This window comes from Hevea brasiliensis, chromosome 12, assembly GCF_030052815.1.
Source record: "Hevea brasiliensis isolate MT/VB/25A 57/8 chromosome 12, ASM3005281v1, whole genome shotgun sequence".
In the NCBI taxonomy this organism is placed as follows: domain Eukaryota; kingdom Viridiplantae; phylum Streptophyta; class Magnoliopsida; order Malpighiales; family Euphorbiaceae; genus Hevea; species Hevea brasiliensis.
The window spans coordinates 313,072-328,750 of NC_079504.1; the positions used below are offsets into that span (position 1 = coordinate 313,072).

The 15,679-nt window shown below is 35.3% G+C and overlaps 2 protein-coding genes across 3 annotated transcripts; one reads left to right on the forward strand and one right to left on the reverse strand.

Annotated features, from left to right (window-relative positions):
- Nucleotides 1–1,480: 1,480 nt before the first annotated feature.
- LOC110654386 (BTB/POZ domain-containing protein At2g30600) lies at nucleotides 1,481–7,529 on the forward strand. 2 transcript variants are annotated; one of them, XM_021810351.2, is made up of 12 exons: nucleotides 1,482–2,605; nucleotides 2,767–3,096; nucleotides 3,835–4,065; nucleotides 4,414–4,575; nucleotides 5,079–5,291; nucleotides 5,373–5,420; nucleotides 5,520–5,578; nucleotides 6,112–6,244; nucleotides 6,336–6,410; nucleotides 6,497–6,577; nucleotides 6,966–7,034; nucleotides 7,148–7,529. In XM_021810351.2, the coding sequence occupies exons 1-12, from the start codon at nucleotides 1,805–1,807 to the stop codon at nucleotides 7,364–7,366; spliced, it is 2,421 nt and encodes an 806-aa protein (XP_021666043.2). In that variant the 5' UTR covers nucleotides 1,482–1,804; the 3' UTR covers nucleotides 7,367–7,529. The 2 variants fall into 2 exon arrangements, with proteins under 2 accessions (XP_057986736.1, XP_021666043.2); XM_058130753.1 differs by lacking the exons at nucleotides 6,966–7,034; nucleotides 7,148–7,529 and adding an exon at nucleotides 6,704–6,959 and having other exon boundaries at nucleotides 1,481–2,605.
- Nucleotides 7,530–7,937: 408 nt separating this feature from the next.
- Nucleotides 7,938–10,229, reverse strand: LOC110654388 (small nuclear ribonucleoprotein SmD3b). The gene is made up of 5 exons (XM_021810352.2): nucleotides 10,027–10,229; nucleotides 8,718–8,770; nucleotides 8,549–8,615; nucleotides 8,404–8,460; nucleotides 7,938–8,194 (listed from the first exon to the last, which is right to left on the reverse strand). The coding sequence occupies exons 1-5, from the start codon at nucleotides 10,183–10,185 to the stop codon at nucleotides 8,135–8,137; spliced, it is 396 nt and encodes a 131-aa protein (XP_021666044.1). The 5' UTR covers nucleotides 10,186–10,229; the 3' UTR covers nucleotides 7,938–8,134.
- Between the last annotated feature and the right edge of the window lie 5,450 nt (nucleotides 10,230–15,679).

The following is a 15,679-nucleotide window of genomic DNA, read 5'->3' on the forward strand; positions in this document are numbered from 1 at the left end:
TCAATTCATATCAGCATCTATTTAACGGAGATAGATAAAAAGTTACAATTTACTATGAAGAAAATTTCAAGTATCATTTTGTTATAAAGTAAATTACAGATTTTGAAATAAAAATGAATAGAAATATAGAGTACTTTTTCATAATTTTTTTAATAAAATAATAAAAAATAAGATATAAAAAAATAAGAATGAATAATAATTAACATTTAATTTATAAAAAAACTTAATTGAAGGTTTTGAAATTTTAAAACTTTCAAAAATCCTCAAAATCTTACCTTTTCCATAAAATTTTTCTTCCATATATTTTAATTACATTAAAAAAATTTTACCCTACCTCCAACTATAATACTGTGTTTGAAAACTTTGTTATAGGAAAAAAAAAATAAAAGAGAAAAAATAAAAATGAAAAATAAAAATAATATAAAAATTAATTTTCTTTTATTATTTGAATATTAAGAAAAACAATTTTTTTAAACAGTAAAATATTTATTTTATTTTTTTTATTTAAAATTGAAATAAATAATTATAAAAATAAAAAAATAATTTTATAATTTTTTCACCCACATCCCTCTAAAATAAAAAAAAATTAAATAGTAAATATATTTATTTTTCTTCACAATTTTTCTTTCTCCTTAATTTCCACTATCCAAACATAGCCTAAAACTCCCACACTCCCAGCCAAATAAGAGAGAGAAAAAAAAAAAAAAAAGGAAATTAGAGAAATCTCAATTTTTAAATCTAATAAATAAAACAAAAATAAATAAAAGTCCAGGCATCATTTGTCCAGATACGTTCCATAGTCGCACGTTCTACTGTCCACAGCGAGGACTATCCATGAGCCACGATTTAGTGTGTACCATTTCTAATCCGCGAACAATTTTGAGTAAAGCCTCTCTCTCTCTCTCTCTCTCTCTCTAATTTTAGTACTCTCTTGCGCATTCCTCTCATAAATGCTTCTTCTTTCACTATCGTACGTCCTCTTCAATTTTGATCTAAACATGTCTACTTCGTGTACACCATATTTCGGTTCCAAGTTGTTGATCCTTGATAGAGATAGAGATAGAGATCTGGTTAAAAAAAACAAAACAAAAAGATAGAGATGGAGCAATGGACCAGCCACCACACAGATTTTCACTTATGTCGAGCTTGATATTTTGGTATTGCCATCAATGCCCGTTTCCTTTTTGTTTTTGTCTTTTCTGTGTATATATTTTTTTCAGGTTCGACTTAAGGGCTTCTTATTTATTTATATATATAGGTATTTTAATTTATTTTTTTTGTACCGTTGTTGTCCTTGGATAAGAATGAGGTGTAGTCGTGTAGGATTGATGTGATGGCTTCAGATTTTTTGTCAATTTGGGTGGAGTCCAACAGTTTCTGGGTTCTTCTCAGATAGCGATATTTTCATTTGTTATTTGGCTTTATTCAAACTCATTCGTCATTATATTGTAATCAGCTTCTGATACTTCCACAAAAAAAAAAAATAAAAAAAAAAGCTTCCGATACTTGCTTTTATGCTTTGTGGGTTTTCCTTTTATATTGACGTTGATGGGTTTTCTTTTTGTGACCCTTGTACATTTTACGACCTACTAATTGGCTTAAAATCTGAAGAGCTTTAAACTCCAGGTCTTTTTTTTCCCCTCTCTTGTGACGAATCTGTCCATACTTTCCAGGTAGAAAAGTTCGTATCTTTCTTGGGATCTCAATAAGGATTTCTTTCTTGCCTATAAGTATTTGCTGATTTCGTATTGTGAGTGTCATGTAAGCAAAAGAATATTGTTTTTCCAATAAGGATTGCGGAGAGATGATGGACGAGAAGGAGAAGAAGTTCCTCACAGTGGCACCTTTCCAGTGTGCTTGGCGGAAGGATTTGAAATTCCGGGAAGCAGGGAGAGGTTGTGTGGCGTTTGATGCTTTTGCTCATAATGATGTCACTTTAGTGTTTAGGGAGAATGTGGGGAGCCAGCACTACCATTACAAGAGGGATAATAGTCCTCATTATACTGTGATTCTTGGGAGTCATAGGAATCGAAGATTGAAAATTGAGGTTGATGGGAAAACCGAGGTTGACGTGGAAGGTATTGGACTATGCTGCTCTTCTGGATTTCAAAGCTATTGGATATGTATTTATGATGGGTTGATTAGTATTGGCAAGGGAAGATACCCTTTTCAGAATCTTGTGTTTCAGTGGTTAGATTCAAATCCAAATTGCAGCGTTCGTTATGTTGGGCTTAGTAGCTGGGATAAACACGTTGGCTATAGAAATGTCAATGTGTTGCCATTACCTCAGAATCATATGTTACTATGGAAGCAAGTTGATTATGGAGAATACGGGGGAAAGGAGGATGGTGAAGATGAGTTGGAAGATGAACAAAGGGACTATGAGAAATGGGGACTCGATAATTTCCTAGAGAGTTGGGAATTATCTGATACGTTCTTTGTTGTTGGTGAAGAAGAAAGGCCCGTCCCAGCTCATAAGGTTATCTTGCAAGCATCCGGTAATTTTCCTTTGAGTTTGTCAAATGAAGATGTTGTTCTGCTGAAGGATGCAACTTATCCAATTCTCCATGCACTTCTTCAATTTATCTACACAGGGCACACCCAGGTATCATTTTCATGCTCTATTTTCAGTTTTCAAGAATCACTCTGCTTTAGTTTTCTTATGAAGTTATGATATTTATTCCTTTTATGAATGCTTGCTGCAAGATCCACTTTGAGTGTCTCTTGGCCCCCTTTTCTCACCATTTCTTTCCAACTTTAATTTAGATTTCAGAATCACAACTTGGTTCATTGTGGGCTTTGAGCCTACAGTTCGAAGTGATGCCACTGGTGAAGCAATGTGGAGAAGCTGTGGAACGGTCTAAACTGAATAAAAAGTTGTCTGGTTCTGGTAGGAATGTGGAATTATCAAATCCAAACTCTCGGCCTCATTGTCGTACAACCTTCCCCTTTGGACTCCCCATCAATGTGCTAAAGCTCAAAAAATTGTATTCAGCTGGCGAGTACAGTGATGTAAACATGTATATCGAGGGTCATGGTCTTGTTGCTCAGCCTCATAGAGTAATTCTAAGTTTATGGAGTATCCCATTTGCAAAGGTTAGTAATCCTAGTCTACTTTCTATTATTGTGTCTCCTTCACATCCTTGATGCTTTAAGTGGCATGTTTTAGGAAATTTTAGAATGAAACTTCAGACTTGCAAATTTTTCATTGTTACACAAGTTATTAACATGTGAACTGCTAAAACAAATATTGTTTCATCAAATAAATTGGACTCTGAAGCTTACTTGATTGAATGAGTTTGTCTACTTGTTTATAAAGATGTCCATATATGATACAGATTTAGCAATCCAATCTTCAAGTGAACTGGCATGATTTTAGTATATGGTACTTTTGGTTAATCATCAAGTCTCTTGGAGATTTAAAGTCCAATATATATTTTTTTATTTTTTATATTTATTTTGGTATGAAAAAAACCTTGTTTGTCAATATAAACACAATATCAATGTTACTTTTTCCTACATGCTGAGCTCATAATGAGATGAAGCTGATATCTTAATGTTTGTGTCATTATCAGTCTGAAACATTTTAGTGCTGATGCCACTAAATAAAAACCTCAAAAGTACTTAAGAATAAAATATTTTGAATTCTTTTAGTGACTGACCAAACATAATATTTTATACATGCCATTATCTGCTATCTATAAGTTCAACTTTCCTGCTAAGGTATTGTTCTGAATTGGCAATCAATTTGGGGTGTGTGTGTGCATGCATTTTTTATTTGAAAAAAATTCCAAATCAAATGGATCGTTACTAAGGAAAATAGTTTAAATGCAGATGTTCACAAATGGAATGAGTGAGAGTAGTTCCTCCAAGGTCTCTTTAAGCGATGTCTCACCAGAAGCATTCAAGATTATGCTTGACTTCATTTACAGTGGGGAAATCAATTTGGAAGATAGCTTGGATTTTGGAGACTTGTTACTTCAGCTTCTTTTATTAGCTGACAAGTTTGGGGTCACTCTTTTATATCAGGAATGCTGCAAAACACTTTTAGAATGCCTCTCGGAGGTAGTTGAACTTTATCTTACTAGACAATTTAACCCAGCAATTTTTGGAATAATAATTATGTTTGCTGTTATGATATGCTTCTTGTCTGATTAGAATTAAAAGAACGGAGAAGTGACTGCTGTTTCGGACTTCTGAAAACAAAAGAAGAGATCCCATTTCTGATATTGAATCATAAGATATTGATACCTTTCATGTACATATTATATGCAGGGTTGGAGTTCTCCTAGTGGAAGAAGATCACACAACAACAGTTTTTCTATTATGCAAAAGTTTAATGGAAGACGAAGCAGAATTTCGGAAGTTAATTGCGCTTTTGCTTTAGAAGCTAACTATTAAACTTTGTTGCAGGACTCAGTATGTCCAATCTTGCTTACTGTTTCATCATTTCCATCGTGTAAACTCATTGAAGAAACCTGTGAGAGGAAATTTGCAATGAACTTCGATTATTGTACAACTGCAAGCCTTGACTTCATCTTGTTAGATGAGACAACTTTGAGCAGTATCATTCAGGTGGGTTCTCACTCTTCAAAGCATTAAAATTTGAGATTGAGGATTGAACTAAGGATTAAGAGTGCATGGAAATGCATATGCTTTCTCTAGTCTCTAAAAAGCTTAAAGAGTCAGGCCAATGGGGGGAAGTGATTTACTGCTCTGTTGTTGATTAGTGAGTTATAAAGAAAATGTGGGGGTTTAGGTAGTTTAGCTTGTTGGAAAAGATTAGGTTGTTGCTGAAATAGATATATTGAATTGACAAACTTTGAAGCTAATCTACTTGTTTTGAGCACTCGAGTTGAACATATGGTGGATTTGATATGTAAATTTAACTTGTCACTTATGGTGTTCCATCACTAAAACCTTCTTGAACAGCAGCTTCTTCCCTTTAGTTGTTTAGTTTGATATGTTTATGTGTTATGTAGAAAATACCTCATATTGATTAGCTTTCTTCCCTTGGTAATTTGTAAATATGACAAATCAATAATAAGCATTCCTATAACAAGTTGTGGGTTTTGCAGCATCAAGAGCTAACAGTAACATCAGAAGAAAGAATTCTTGATGCAATTTTGATGTGGTGCATGGGAGCTAAGGAGTTGTGTGGGTGGGAGACGGTGGATGAGCTACTAGCAAATTCAACTCCTGAACTCATTTTTCAAGAGAGGATTAAATCTCTTAATGAATTATTGCCATTTGTGAGATTTCCCTTACTGCCATATCACATGCTGAAGAAGGTATGTAGGCCCTGGATATGGGGAGAGCTATTGTCTGGTCTATTAAGATTATGGTTATAAGCTGGCACCGTTATTTTGCAGTTGGGGCAGAGCAATCTTAGCAAGCACATTCACATTTTTGATAATCTTGTAAGTTATGCAACTTGTTGGAGAATATAATACTTGGTGAACAAGTCTATATGGACGATTTATTGTCATTATTAATTGTCTTATATGTTAATGTTACAGGTGAGGGAGGGTATCAATTATGTAGAATTTGGATTAGCAATGGCAGAAAGTGACCAAAAGTAAGTATCTGTAATTGTTGTCATTTTTCATAAATTTGTGATATTGATGAAAGGATGGCCTGGCCTTCAAAATCTGAATCAAGTACTTGTGCATTTTTGTTTTCACCTTCCGTCCAAAGAATGGTAAATGAAGAGCTAAGGATGAAATTGCACCTCAAGAAATTTCACTTGAACATGCATCTGGATGTCACCTTTTTAATGCTATAAATGTGTATCTCTATGAAAGATGCAACTCCAATTCTTCTTGGATCCAAATGATTGTTGTTTATGGGGAATCCCTTAAATACATTGCATACAGCAATTATTGAGGAAAATCTCTGTAAGTCTGTTGGATTGCTTCAACAAATTTTGTCTAATGTGAGGGGAAAAATTGTATCATTATTAAATTAACGGCTGTTTTAGCTTTTTGAGGGATTTCTTTCATTGGGGTGATTGAGCATTTTGTAACAATAATGTTGTATTATGTATTTGACTTATTTGTTACTTCGATTATATTTGCAGAAGGCATAACTAACATCTTCTGTCCTGTTCAGCAAACGGTTTCAACATAGGCGATCAAGTTATAAGGAGCTCCAGTATATATGTGATGGTGACAGCAATGGAGTTCTGTACTTTGCTGGTACATCTTATGGGGAACACCAGTGGGTTAATCCTGTTTTGTCTAAGGTGATTTTTTTTGGGGGGCATTTCTTTATAATAAATGAATGGAACATGTTTGATACAGTTTATGTATAATCCTGTTAATTGCATGTTCCAGCGAATCACAATTACAGCAAGCAGTCCTACTTCAAGATACACCGACCCAAAGGCATTGGTATCAAGAACTTACCAGGTATGTTAAATAAATTTGTGCATATGTAAATTACTTGCTCATTGTTTCTTTGATCATGGTTAAACAAATCCTTTTTTATACAATAGGGAACATGTTTTACTGGGCCTCGGATAGAAGATGGGAATAAATGTGCATGGTGGATGGTTGACTTTGGTCAAGATCATCAGGTTTGTCCCTCCACTTAGTTTGTTTAATTACAAATCTTTTGGTTTATCAGCTACAATAATTCTTGAATGGTAATATTGTGTTTAAAAATTTGTTTGTTTATTGTTCTACTTGTTTGCATGTAACAGAAGGAAATATGATATGCAATAGTGAGATACCCTTTTTTTTGGGCCAGGCAATCATAAAATGCTCATCTTATTTGCAACTTTGTTTTTGGCTTAAAGCACCAAACCCTCTTTTTGCTCTCCCCTCTCTAGTGACTTACATCGAGAAAATGATTCTCTCTTCTATCTTGGCGTCATTTCACATCTTTATAAAAATCACACATCATGCATATAAGAGAAGTGGAATGAAGCTGCTGCTGACATGTGAGAGGTGTGGTTGATGCAGCTCATGTGCAACTGCTACACTTTGAGACAAGATGGATCAAGAGCCTACATAAGATTTTGGAATTTCCAGGTAAAAATGATCTTCGTCCTGTTCTTTTCAGAATGTTGCTTTTTTTAAAAAAAAAAAAAAAAAAAAAACTTTAAATGCTTTTATCAATGAAGTTGACTCCCTATCAATTTCAGGGTTCTCTTGATGGGAAAAGCTGGACAAACTTGAGAGTACATGAGGACGATCAAACCATTTGCAAGCCTGGTCAGTTCGCATCATGGGTCTTAACTGGGCCTACTTTCCTACTTCCCTTCAGATTCTTTAGGGTTGTTCTGACTGGGCCTACTACAGATGCGTCGGTTCCCTGGAACTTGTGCATCTGCTACTTGGAACTCTATGGCTTCTTCCGTTGATTTCATGAATTTCCGCGGGATTACGTGTTTGCAATAAGTTGTGCTGATAATAACGATTCCATCATGTAAAGTTCTTCAACTATGACAATACAAGATCAATGATGGAGTTCTCCACAATCCCTGATAAATAAGAATATGCTATAGTGAACAATCTTTAAAGCCATGCCTTGCAAATTGTTTTTCTTTTTCTTAGCAAATATATTTGCAATACTTGAATAGAATCAAACTGTTACTTTCTTTGATGTCAAATTGTCACTGTCAAAACTAAATGTGTATTTAGCAAGAGATTGATATCCAAAACCGAGCAGATTTAGAAGTGATGAAAAAAATAAAATTAGAGACATTGCTTTCAAAGTTCAATGAGAATTTACATAGAAATATGATAAATTATAAAATACTTTTTATGTATTAAAAAAATAGTATATTTTTTACTCAAAATATGAAAAATGGGTCCTAAATAATATGGCGATGCCCGCTACGCAGAGATCCTCCAAGAATACAGTTCCCATGCATAAGGTTAGGGTGTCAACGAAAAGAATGCTAATTGCCACACAAATTTTTGGCACAGGAGTAGAAACTATCTGATATTCAAATTGAAATACATGCGTACAAGCATAGAGCAGTCATCTACAGACCAGGCATTACGATTCCATCTCTCCCCATTACAAAAATTACACCAAATTCGAGGGATATTAAGAGCAGGGACCCTAATTTAAGCAGGCAGGCGAAATGAGAGAAAGAAGCTCTAGATCAAATCATGGTAAGGCATCACCTCCTAACAGCAGGTACAGCACCTCTCCCAGGTGCTGCACGCCCAGCAGCTTGCGCCTGCACAATAAGAAGAGATCAAGTCAGGTAACTTCCAATCACACAGTTTTTGAAGACATTTGAAGCGTCATATTTCTTACACATGTAGATCAGATCCATATGCATTGAATTTACCCAGAATACAGAGGTATTTCGAACTTAAAAAGATTTGAAAGATGATACAAAAGCAAATCCCTAAACGAAAAAAATTCAAACGAAAAAGAACTTACTTTAGCTCGCATTGCAACAGATCTACCCCTGCCAACTCCTAGAGATGTGCTCTTACCCTTGAAGAAGATATAAAGTACATAATCAGAAATCATATGATAAATATAGACTGAAAAAGTAGGGAAAAACACTTGCAAGTGGGCATACCTTGATTCTAGCATCCAGGCGCTTGAACATAGGAGCATTCTTCAGCATATCTGGTATTACCATAAACCTGTGAAATTTGACATCAGTTTCAAATGATAATTGTCAGTTTGTGAATAGTCAACAAAAAGAACTGTAAGATATTCTCATAAAAGACAAATGGTTTAGATACCTGACTTTGCTGCCTCTAATAAAAACATGCTCAAGTTGTGACACCTTTCCATCCTGTGGAAAAGCACAGCAGAAATAAGTAACTGGGAATATGATTAACATGAAAGCCCAAAGCACCCAAAAGCAGATGTAGGAACAGCTCTCTTTAATCTGAAGAAACATAAATATTGAGCATGTCCCAGTTTAAGCCAAAAAAAAAAAAAAAAAGAAATTCAAGGAGAACGATTCAATTAAACTTGACAATGATATTGCAACACATATATTACAACTCAATGGAAAGAATATCATACCTCTTTCAAGCATGTACTTGCATATGCCCATATATATGAAAATAGGCATTGTCATTTAAATCTTAATTACTAAATCTCACGTGAATTTTTGAGCATGTCACCAGACGCTAAAGAAGTTATAGGAATTCTCGGGTCTCCAAATTAAAACCAAAGTCAGAAGCATCAATCATCATGATATATTTCAGTCAATAAGTAAATTGGAAGCTCAAGCCTCTTTCCCAGTGTAATTCAAGACCCAATGGACAGATAATATGAAGACCAGTGAGCAAAACAAACAATGATTAAAAAAAAATTGAACACAGAAAGATGACAACAAATTTGAGGCTCAAGGGCCAGCTACCATCAGCAGCAGATACTATAGTTGACAAAGAGAGGCAAGAGCAAGCATGAAGCATGTTTCTGATTGTTTGCTAACAGACATCAATTAAATTTAGAAACATTCTGCTGTACATAGAATAGGATTCAGAAGTTGATAGACCATCACCAGAAAATAACAATGATTACTCCTATCTCCACTCTATTCAATTTCCACACAAACAAACAGATACATTGAAAATTCTGAGGCTTATTCTGAATTATTGTTTACCTACCACACTGTGGTGGCATATGTTTACAAGGTCATAAGAAAGCCCACCTAACCCACCATGTATTGAATCACCTCTATCCAGGTGCACAACTAGAAGAATGAAAAACCCAACACATAGATTTCAACAAAATTTCAGTTTACGAATCTCAATGGTCTACCGAACTCTCGACATTCTATACAAATAAATCAAATAAGCTTTTCGATTAGGGTTTTAAGATCATGCTTCCATTTTCATCATCTACTCTCACTAACCAAATGCCAGGGTTCAATATCAGCAATGTGTAAGATGAATTTCACCAACCTAATAACTAAACGCACCAGATCAATTAACCAAAAAACAGTATTAAAACTAATAATTTCACCCTACGGCCAAAAATCTAGAGCTTAATATGAAAAATAAAATTGCATGAAAAGAAGAAGAAGAAAATCAGTACCTTAGCAGTGTAAGTGATATTCTCAAGTTGACAATTCCAATTGTCTTCGCACTCCACCATGCTCCCTCTGTAAAGCTCACCGCTTTTCAGCTCCACCGTCACGATGTGGCCCGACGCCTCATGTAGCAGCTTCACTGGTATCCCTAAGCTCCTGCTCATGGCTTCCTCCTCCGTGTGCGTGCAAAACCCTAATTAACCCCCAAACCTCACTGTTCTTCTCCTTCGTCGTTGCCTTTATAGTCAAGTGCTAAAGAAGAACAACGCGGTCGTACTAATTTCCGGGTAATTTTGTCTTTTCGTTAAATGTCGGGGCCTTTTTAGTAATAAGATATATAGCGGTTCCACGTGGCACGTATATGAGCTGCATCTCGCAGTTGCTGCAAAGAAAAATGAAACGACTATAGAGGAGCTCTCTCAAGACTGCGGTCTTTTGATTGAATTGACACCGTTAGATGTGAAGACATTGCACGATTACTTGCAATCTAAGTCATTGCGAAAAGTTTGATTCAAAATTATAAAAAAAAGGTACAAATTAGAGGTGAGCAATTGGTTCAAATAAAATCGAATTAAATTAAATTATAAAAATTAAATTATTAATTTTAAAAATCGAACTGAATTGAAATTGATGAAAAATCTAATCGAACCGAACCGCTTTATTTTGGTTCGGTTTAAACTGATCGATTTGATTTTTAATTGATTTTTTAATTTAGACTTGATTTTTAAGTTATTTGATCTAATTTTAATTTTGGTTTGAACCTAACAACCATTAATCAATGAAATTAAACAATTAATATATGTAAAATTAAATATAATTCATAAATTTTTCATAAAAATAAATTAATTCAAAAATCGATTCGGTTTGATTTGACTATATAAATCACTATTCGGTTCGGTTCGATTTAACATATTTTTTCTCTTCAAAACCGAACCGAACCGAAATAACCGAAATTTTTATAAATTAAAATCGAATCAAACCGATTAAATTTTAAAACAGAATCGATTGAACCGAATTGACTCCATTCAATTCAATTTTTCAGTTTGAACCGAATTTTGCTCAGCTTAGCACTAATTAAGCTTTGTCGCTTTTATGATTATTTTATTTTAAATAAAATATAATTACTTAATTATAAAAAATAAAATGATGATATATATTTTGAGAAATATAAATATAATATCATTATTATTAAATTTTTCTTACTTTTTAAATTTTAATAATATAGAATCATATTAAAAAGTATATGTAACACCCCAAAATTTTAAATTTTATGAGCATTTTTGGTATTTTAATTTTATTTAAATTTTAGGAATTTTTTTGAGATTTTTCGGATTTTAAAAATCGGGTTCGATTTTCCGAAAATATAAACTTTAATGATTTTTTTTAAATTTTATTTAAAGACCACGTGGCAAAACTAAAAATATATTTGGAGTCTACGTATTTTTCTGAGTTTTCTGAAATTTTTTCGAAATTTTTAGACCTCGTTTTCGGTCCCGAGGCAGAGTAAAAATTTAAAATTTTGTATTCTGAATCGAACCGGCCGAATCAAACCAGACCGGATCGGACCGGCCTTTTCCTTTTTCTTCTTCCCTTCCCCGCGCGCGTCGTCCCTCTCCCTTTTCTCTCTCGTTTCTCTCTCCTCTCCACCCCCAGCCGCCAACCGCCAAATGAGACGGCCGCGCCTGACCTGGCCGGCGCCTCCGAACGAAAACGCCGCGAACGCTGAAGGCGCTCGACTTCCCCGGCCAAATCCGGCCGATCCGGCCACCAATTGGACCGGGTCTTGTGTCCAAAATCATCTACTCGGCGAGAGCTTTCCACAGACACCAAGAACGCCGAAATCCATCGAGCGGATTGTCCGATTTTTGCTCGGGAAGATTTTAGCCCATTTTGACTTTTAGGCTAGATTTCTCGAAAACCGTGAATCCCACGAGAAAACCGAGGCCACCGGCACGCTCCATTCGTCGAGAGCTTCGCAACGACATAAATTTCAAATTTTTCCGACACCGTTTTTCGGTGGGTCCCACGAAACTTCGCAGTATTTTTCCGAGCATTTAATGAGCTTAGAAAATTCTGAAAAATTTATGTACTAACCCCCGTGTTATGGGCTTCGTGTAGGTATCCTCGATTCGCGGAAATTCGGCGATTGGCCGTTCGCAAATTTGGGCGAACGGACGTTCTGGAAAAGTCTCCGAATTGGACCGAGGTTTTGGCTAGCCCCCCATTGTCAGACGTCCCGAGCGCGTTCCCGAAGTCGGAATCGGCAAAGGTAAACCCGAACCTTACTTTTTCGTAATTTTCTAGTGCTTAAATAGGATTAAAAATCCATAAAATATTCGTGGTAGCTTAGAAAATTACGATTCTTTTTGCAATAGCTTAGTAATATTGCTAAGGACCGCGGGGCAAAGTTTTATAATTTTTAGAGCTTGTTTGGGCAGTTTTTGCAAAAATGATCAATAACAAGGACTAAATTGAAATTTTGCGTATTGTGATGGATGACTGATTTGATGGGCCCAGGAGGGGCTGTGTGATATGAATGAACTGTTGATATATGGATTGTGAATATAGAAGTGCGTTTTTAGCCCTTTTGCAGGTTGGGTAGGTCCTAGGTATAGGGGGGACTCTGCCGGATTTTCGGCACGACTTAGGACGTAATTGGTCTTTTCTTTGTTTGTATTGAGTCAGATTGTATTAAATAAATGTAATATGATTGTCAGGTGAGCCGGGACAGCCTTCTTCCTCCGCCCAGCCGCCACAGTGATTGTCGTCAAGTCTGTGAGTAGAATATTAATTTTAATTGTAATTTCGATATTATTATATGTTCAGCATGCCCATGCATCACTTATATGCATATATTTATGTAGTTAAACTCTAGGCACGATTTTTGATGCATTGATAAATGTTAAAGTGCCATGTATGTTGTTGTGGTAATTTGGAGCAGTGTGCGTGCGTTGGCGTGCGTGTGATGTGGTGTGGACTATGGATAGGACGGGTAGACACGGCTTGAGTTCTTCGCTGGGACCCGGTCCTTCGGGGTAGACACGGCTTGAGTTCTTCGCTGGGACCCCGATTTGGTATTTAAGTGGAAGTCCGAGCTGAGTTCTTCGCTGGCACCAGGTTGGATTTAAGAGAGCTGTATAGGGGATCAGCTCCCATATATTATGATTGATGTTACAGGGTGCGTGAGTGCTCCAAATTACCTTTTTGATGTTATGATGTGAAAATGTTGTTGATGTTGTGTCACACCCTACCCCTCTGTAAGGCATAACATGATCCCGTAGTATACCTAATGAATTACCAACTCCGTCTACTGATAATCCATTAAATACACTACAAGGGATTTTAAAAACTTTTCTTACTTCTTTTACAGTGGTGAGCACTATTTACAGTGTGAAAGACTTTGGTGAATCAAGTGAAACAACTAACTCATTTGATTTATTTGGAATATCTGTAAAAATTTTGGCAAGGTGCCATTTGTATTTTGGACAAAGCAGTTCTTGAGTAAAAAGCACTTCAATATATTTTCAAATCTCAACTCCAACATTTTATCAACACAACACATTTCTCAAGTCAAATCCAGTGATTTTCAAAGACTAAGATACAAAGATATAACACAATTTTACAAGCCAAATAACTCATAATTATTTTACAACTTTCTTTGTACAACTTAAATTTACATGCTCAAAACCAAGAACAAAATATACATACAGTGAATATACATTCTGATTACAAAATGCCACATGTGGTATACTCACTATACCCAAAATCTCTCATTGGCGATACTAGCGACCTAGCCTGTCTGTCTCTCTACTGCGGCAATAAAGCTATCGAGACAATGTATAAGTGGAGCACAACATTAACCAAATACAAATTTTAAATCACAATTCATAAATCATATCAATAGTGGATACTTAAAACCATAGTTAAATTCAAGACAATAAATGTCAACAAGAATTTAAACTCCATTTGTTAATATCACAATAATTTTCAATAAGTCAGATCATGGTTGAATTCAATGACGTATATGTCAATAAGAGTTTAAATCAATTTCACAATCTCACAATACATAATAACACAATTCGATCAAATAACTGAAGAATACAGTGTTGCCAATCTATAACACAATTTAGGCCATGACACAATTTTTCCATATATGCCGTGTTGTACACCACGACAAGACATGCTCACCCCAATAATCGAAATCAATGAGGAGGAAGCTAGCTATATAATGAGAACTCATCCATACTCACCTCGGTTGGGAAGTCAAAGAGGGAGGAACATAATCATACTCACCCGGACTAATAAGTCATAGAGTGAGGAATAATCACACTAAACACATTAATGGAGGAGGAACATATTATCAGTTTCATGCCAATTGTGAGTCAAAACAATTCCAAACATTTTATTCAAATGATCCGTAAGAATCCAATAAATTTCCAAAGTTATAATTTCATTCACAAAATGGCAACACAATTCGTAATTCACTTCAATTTCCACAAAACCATTTGCTTTTCAATCAATAAGTATCCATCAATTACCATTCAAACAATTTTCCCTGATTTCAAACCATTCACAATGTTTTTCAATCAATAAGTGTCCACCAAACACATTTCCACAATTTAAAACAATGATATGCAAATAGTCAATATTTATTTCCATTGAAAATAATTCAAAAGAAACAGGTTGTTGTGCACAAACCTCGATGTGCCCCCGATCTGGACTCGAGTGTTTCCTTCCCTTTTCTGAGTCTTTGGTAATCGAAACACAATTTGAAGTGTTTACTAATTTAAGCTGTCTCTATCGATGGTGTTTGGTAAATAATGCCGAACTCAATTATTCACTTAATCACCTAATATACCGACCATCGATGCATTTTAGGTAAATTATGTTTTAGTGTCGTTAATATGTCACATGTGATAGGGATTTAGGTTTTGTATTTTTTACCAAATGAATTTCCTTTCTTAGTGCATTTTAATGCAAATTCTTTGGATTCGAGACGGTTTGACCTAACCGACGATCTAGTTTCCTCGGTTTCGGCTCTCGGTCGAAACTACAAACTTGTAGATTCAGGTCTTATGGACCGCGGTGCAAAATTTCAGGTCAATCCGAGTTAAGTAGACCGAGTTATGGTCATTACACTCTTGCTGGTCAAATGGTACCATTTTAGGTCAATTTTAGGTCAAATTGGTCAATTCTGGTTCGGCCAGTTTTTGGACCCGAACTTGTGCAAGTTGTTTGACTTGCTTATGGTCATTTCTGGGCTTTGGTGTCTTCATAAGACTTGTAGGTATGGGTCTTAACTGTTCTTGGTTAAAATTTCAGGTCAATTGGACCTGGTTTGAGTGAGTTATTGCCTAAACACTCACTGCTGCCCAATTGGTCATTTTTCAGGTCCTAATTGCACCTAATCCGAATTGGTCATTTTTTTAGGTCACCTTGCAAGCAGAATTTTGGCATGGTTTCTCAATGAAAGTTGGCACATTTTGTGCCTAGTTTCACCTCAAATTGGTCTCATACCAATTGAGGTTACAAATTTAAGGTTATAGGCTAAAATGTGTACTGCCCTCAATATGCTTTTCACACCCCATTCAAAACACATATTTACCTTGCAAAGTTTACTTCCATACCCTACCAAATCAGTTTTGGTACATTACCAAA

What these genes read in the sequence shown, in the direction of transcription:
- LOC110654388 (XM_021810352.2), bottom strand. Translation starts at nt 10,185, where the DNA reads ATGAGCAGGAGCTTAGGGATACCAGTGAAGCTGCTACATGAGGCGTCG. An exon ending in ATATCACTTACACTGCTAAG is followed by an intron (nt 8,771 to 10,026) that starts GTACTGATTTTC and finishes GCTTTTCCACAG; the next exon opens with GATGGAAAGGTGTCACAACT. An exon ending in CTGTTGCAATGCGAGCTAAA is followed by an intron (nt 8,195 to 8,403) that starts GTAAGTTCTTTT and finishes CTTATTGTGCAG; the next exon opens with GCGCAAGCTGCTGGGCGTGC.
- LOC110654386 (XM_021810351.2), top strand. Translation starts at nt 1,805, where the DNA reads ATGATGGACGAGAAGGAGAAGAAGTTCCTCACAGTGGCACCTTTCCAG. An exon ending in TCTACACAGGGCACACCCAG is followed by an intron (nt 2,606 to 2,766) that starts GTATCATTTTCA and finishes ACTTTAATTTAG; the next exon opens with ATTTCAGAATCACAACTTGG. An exon ending in ACTTTGGTCAAGATCATCAG is followed by an intron (nt 6,578 to 6,965) that starts GTTTGTCCCTCC and finishes TGGTTGATGCAG; the next exon opens with CTCATGTGCAACTGCTACAC.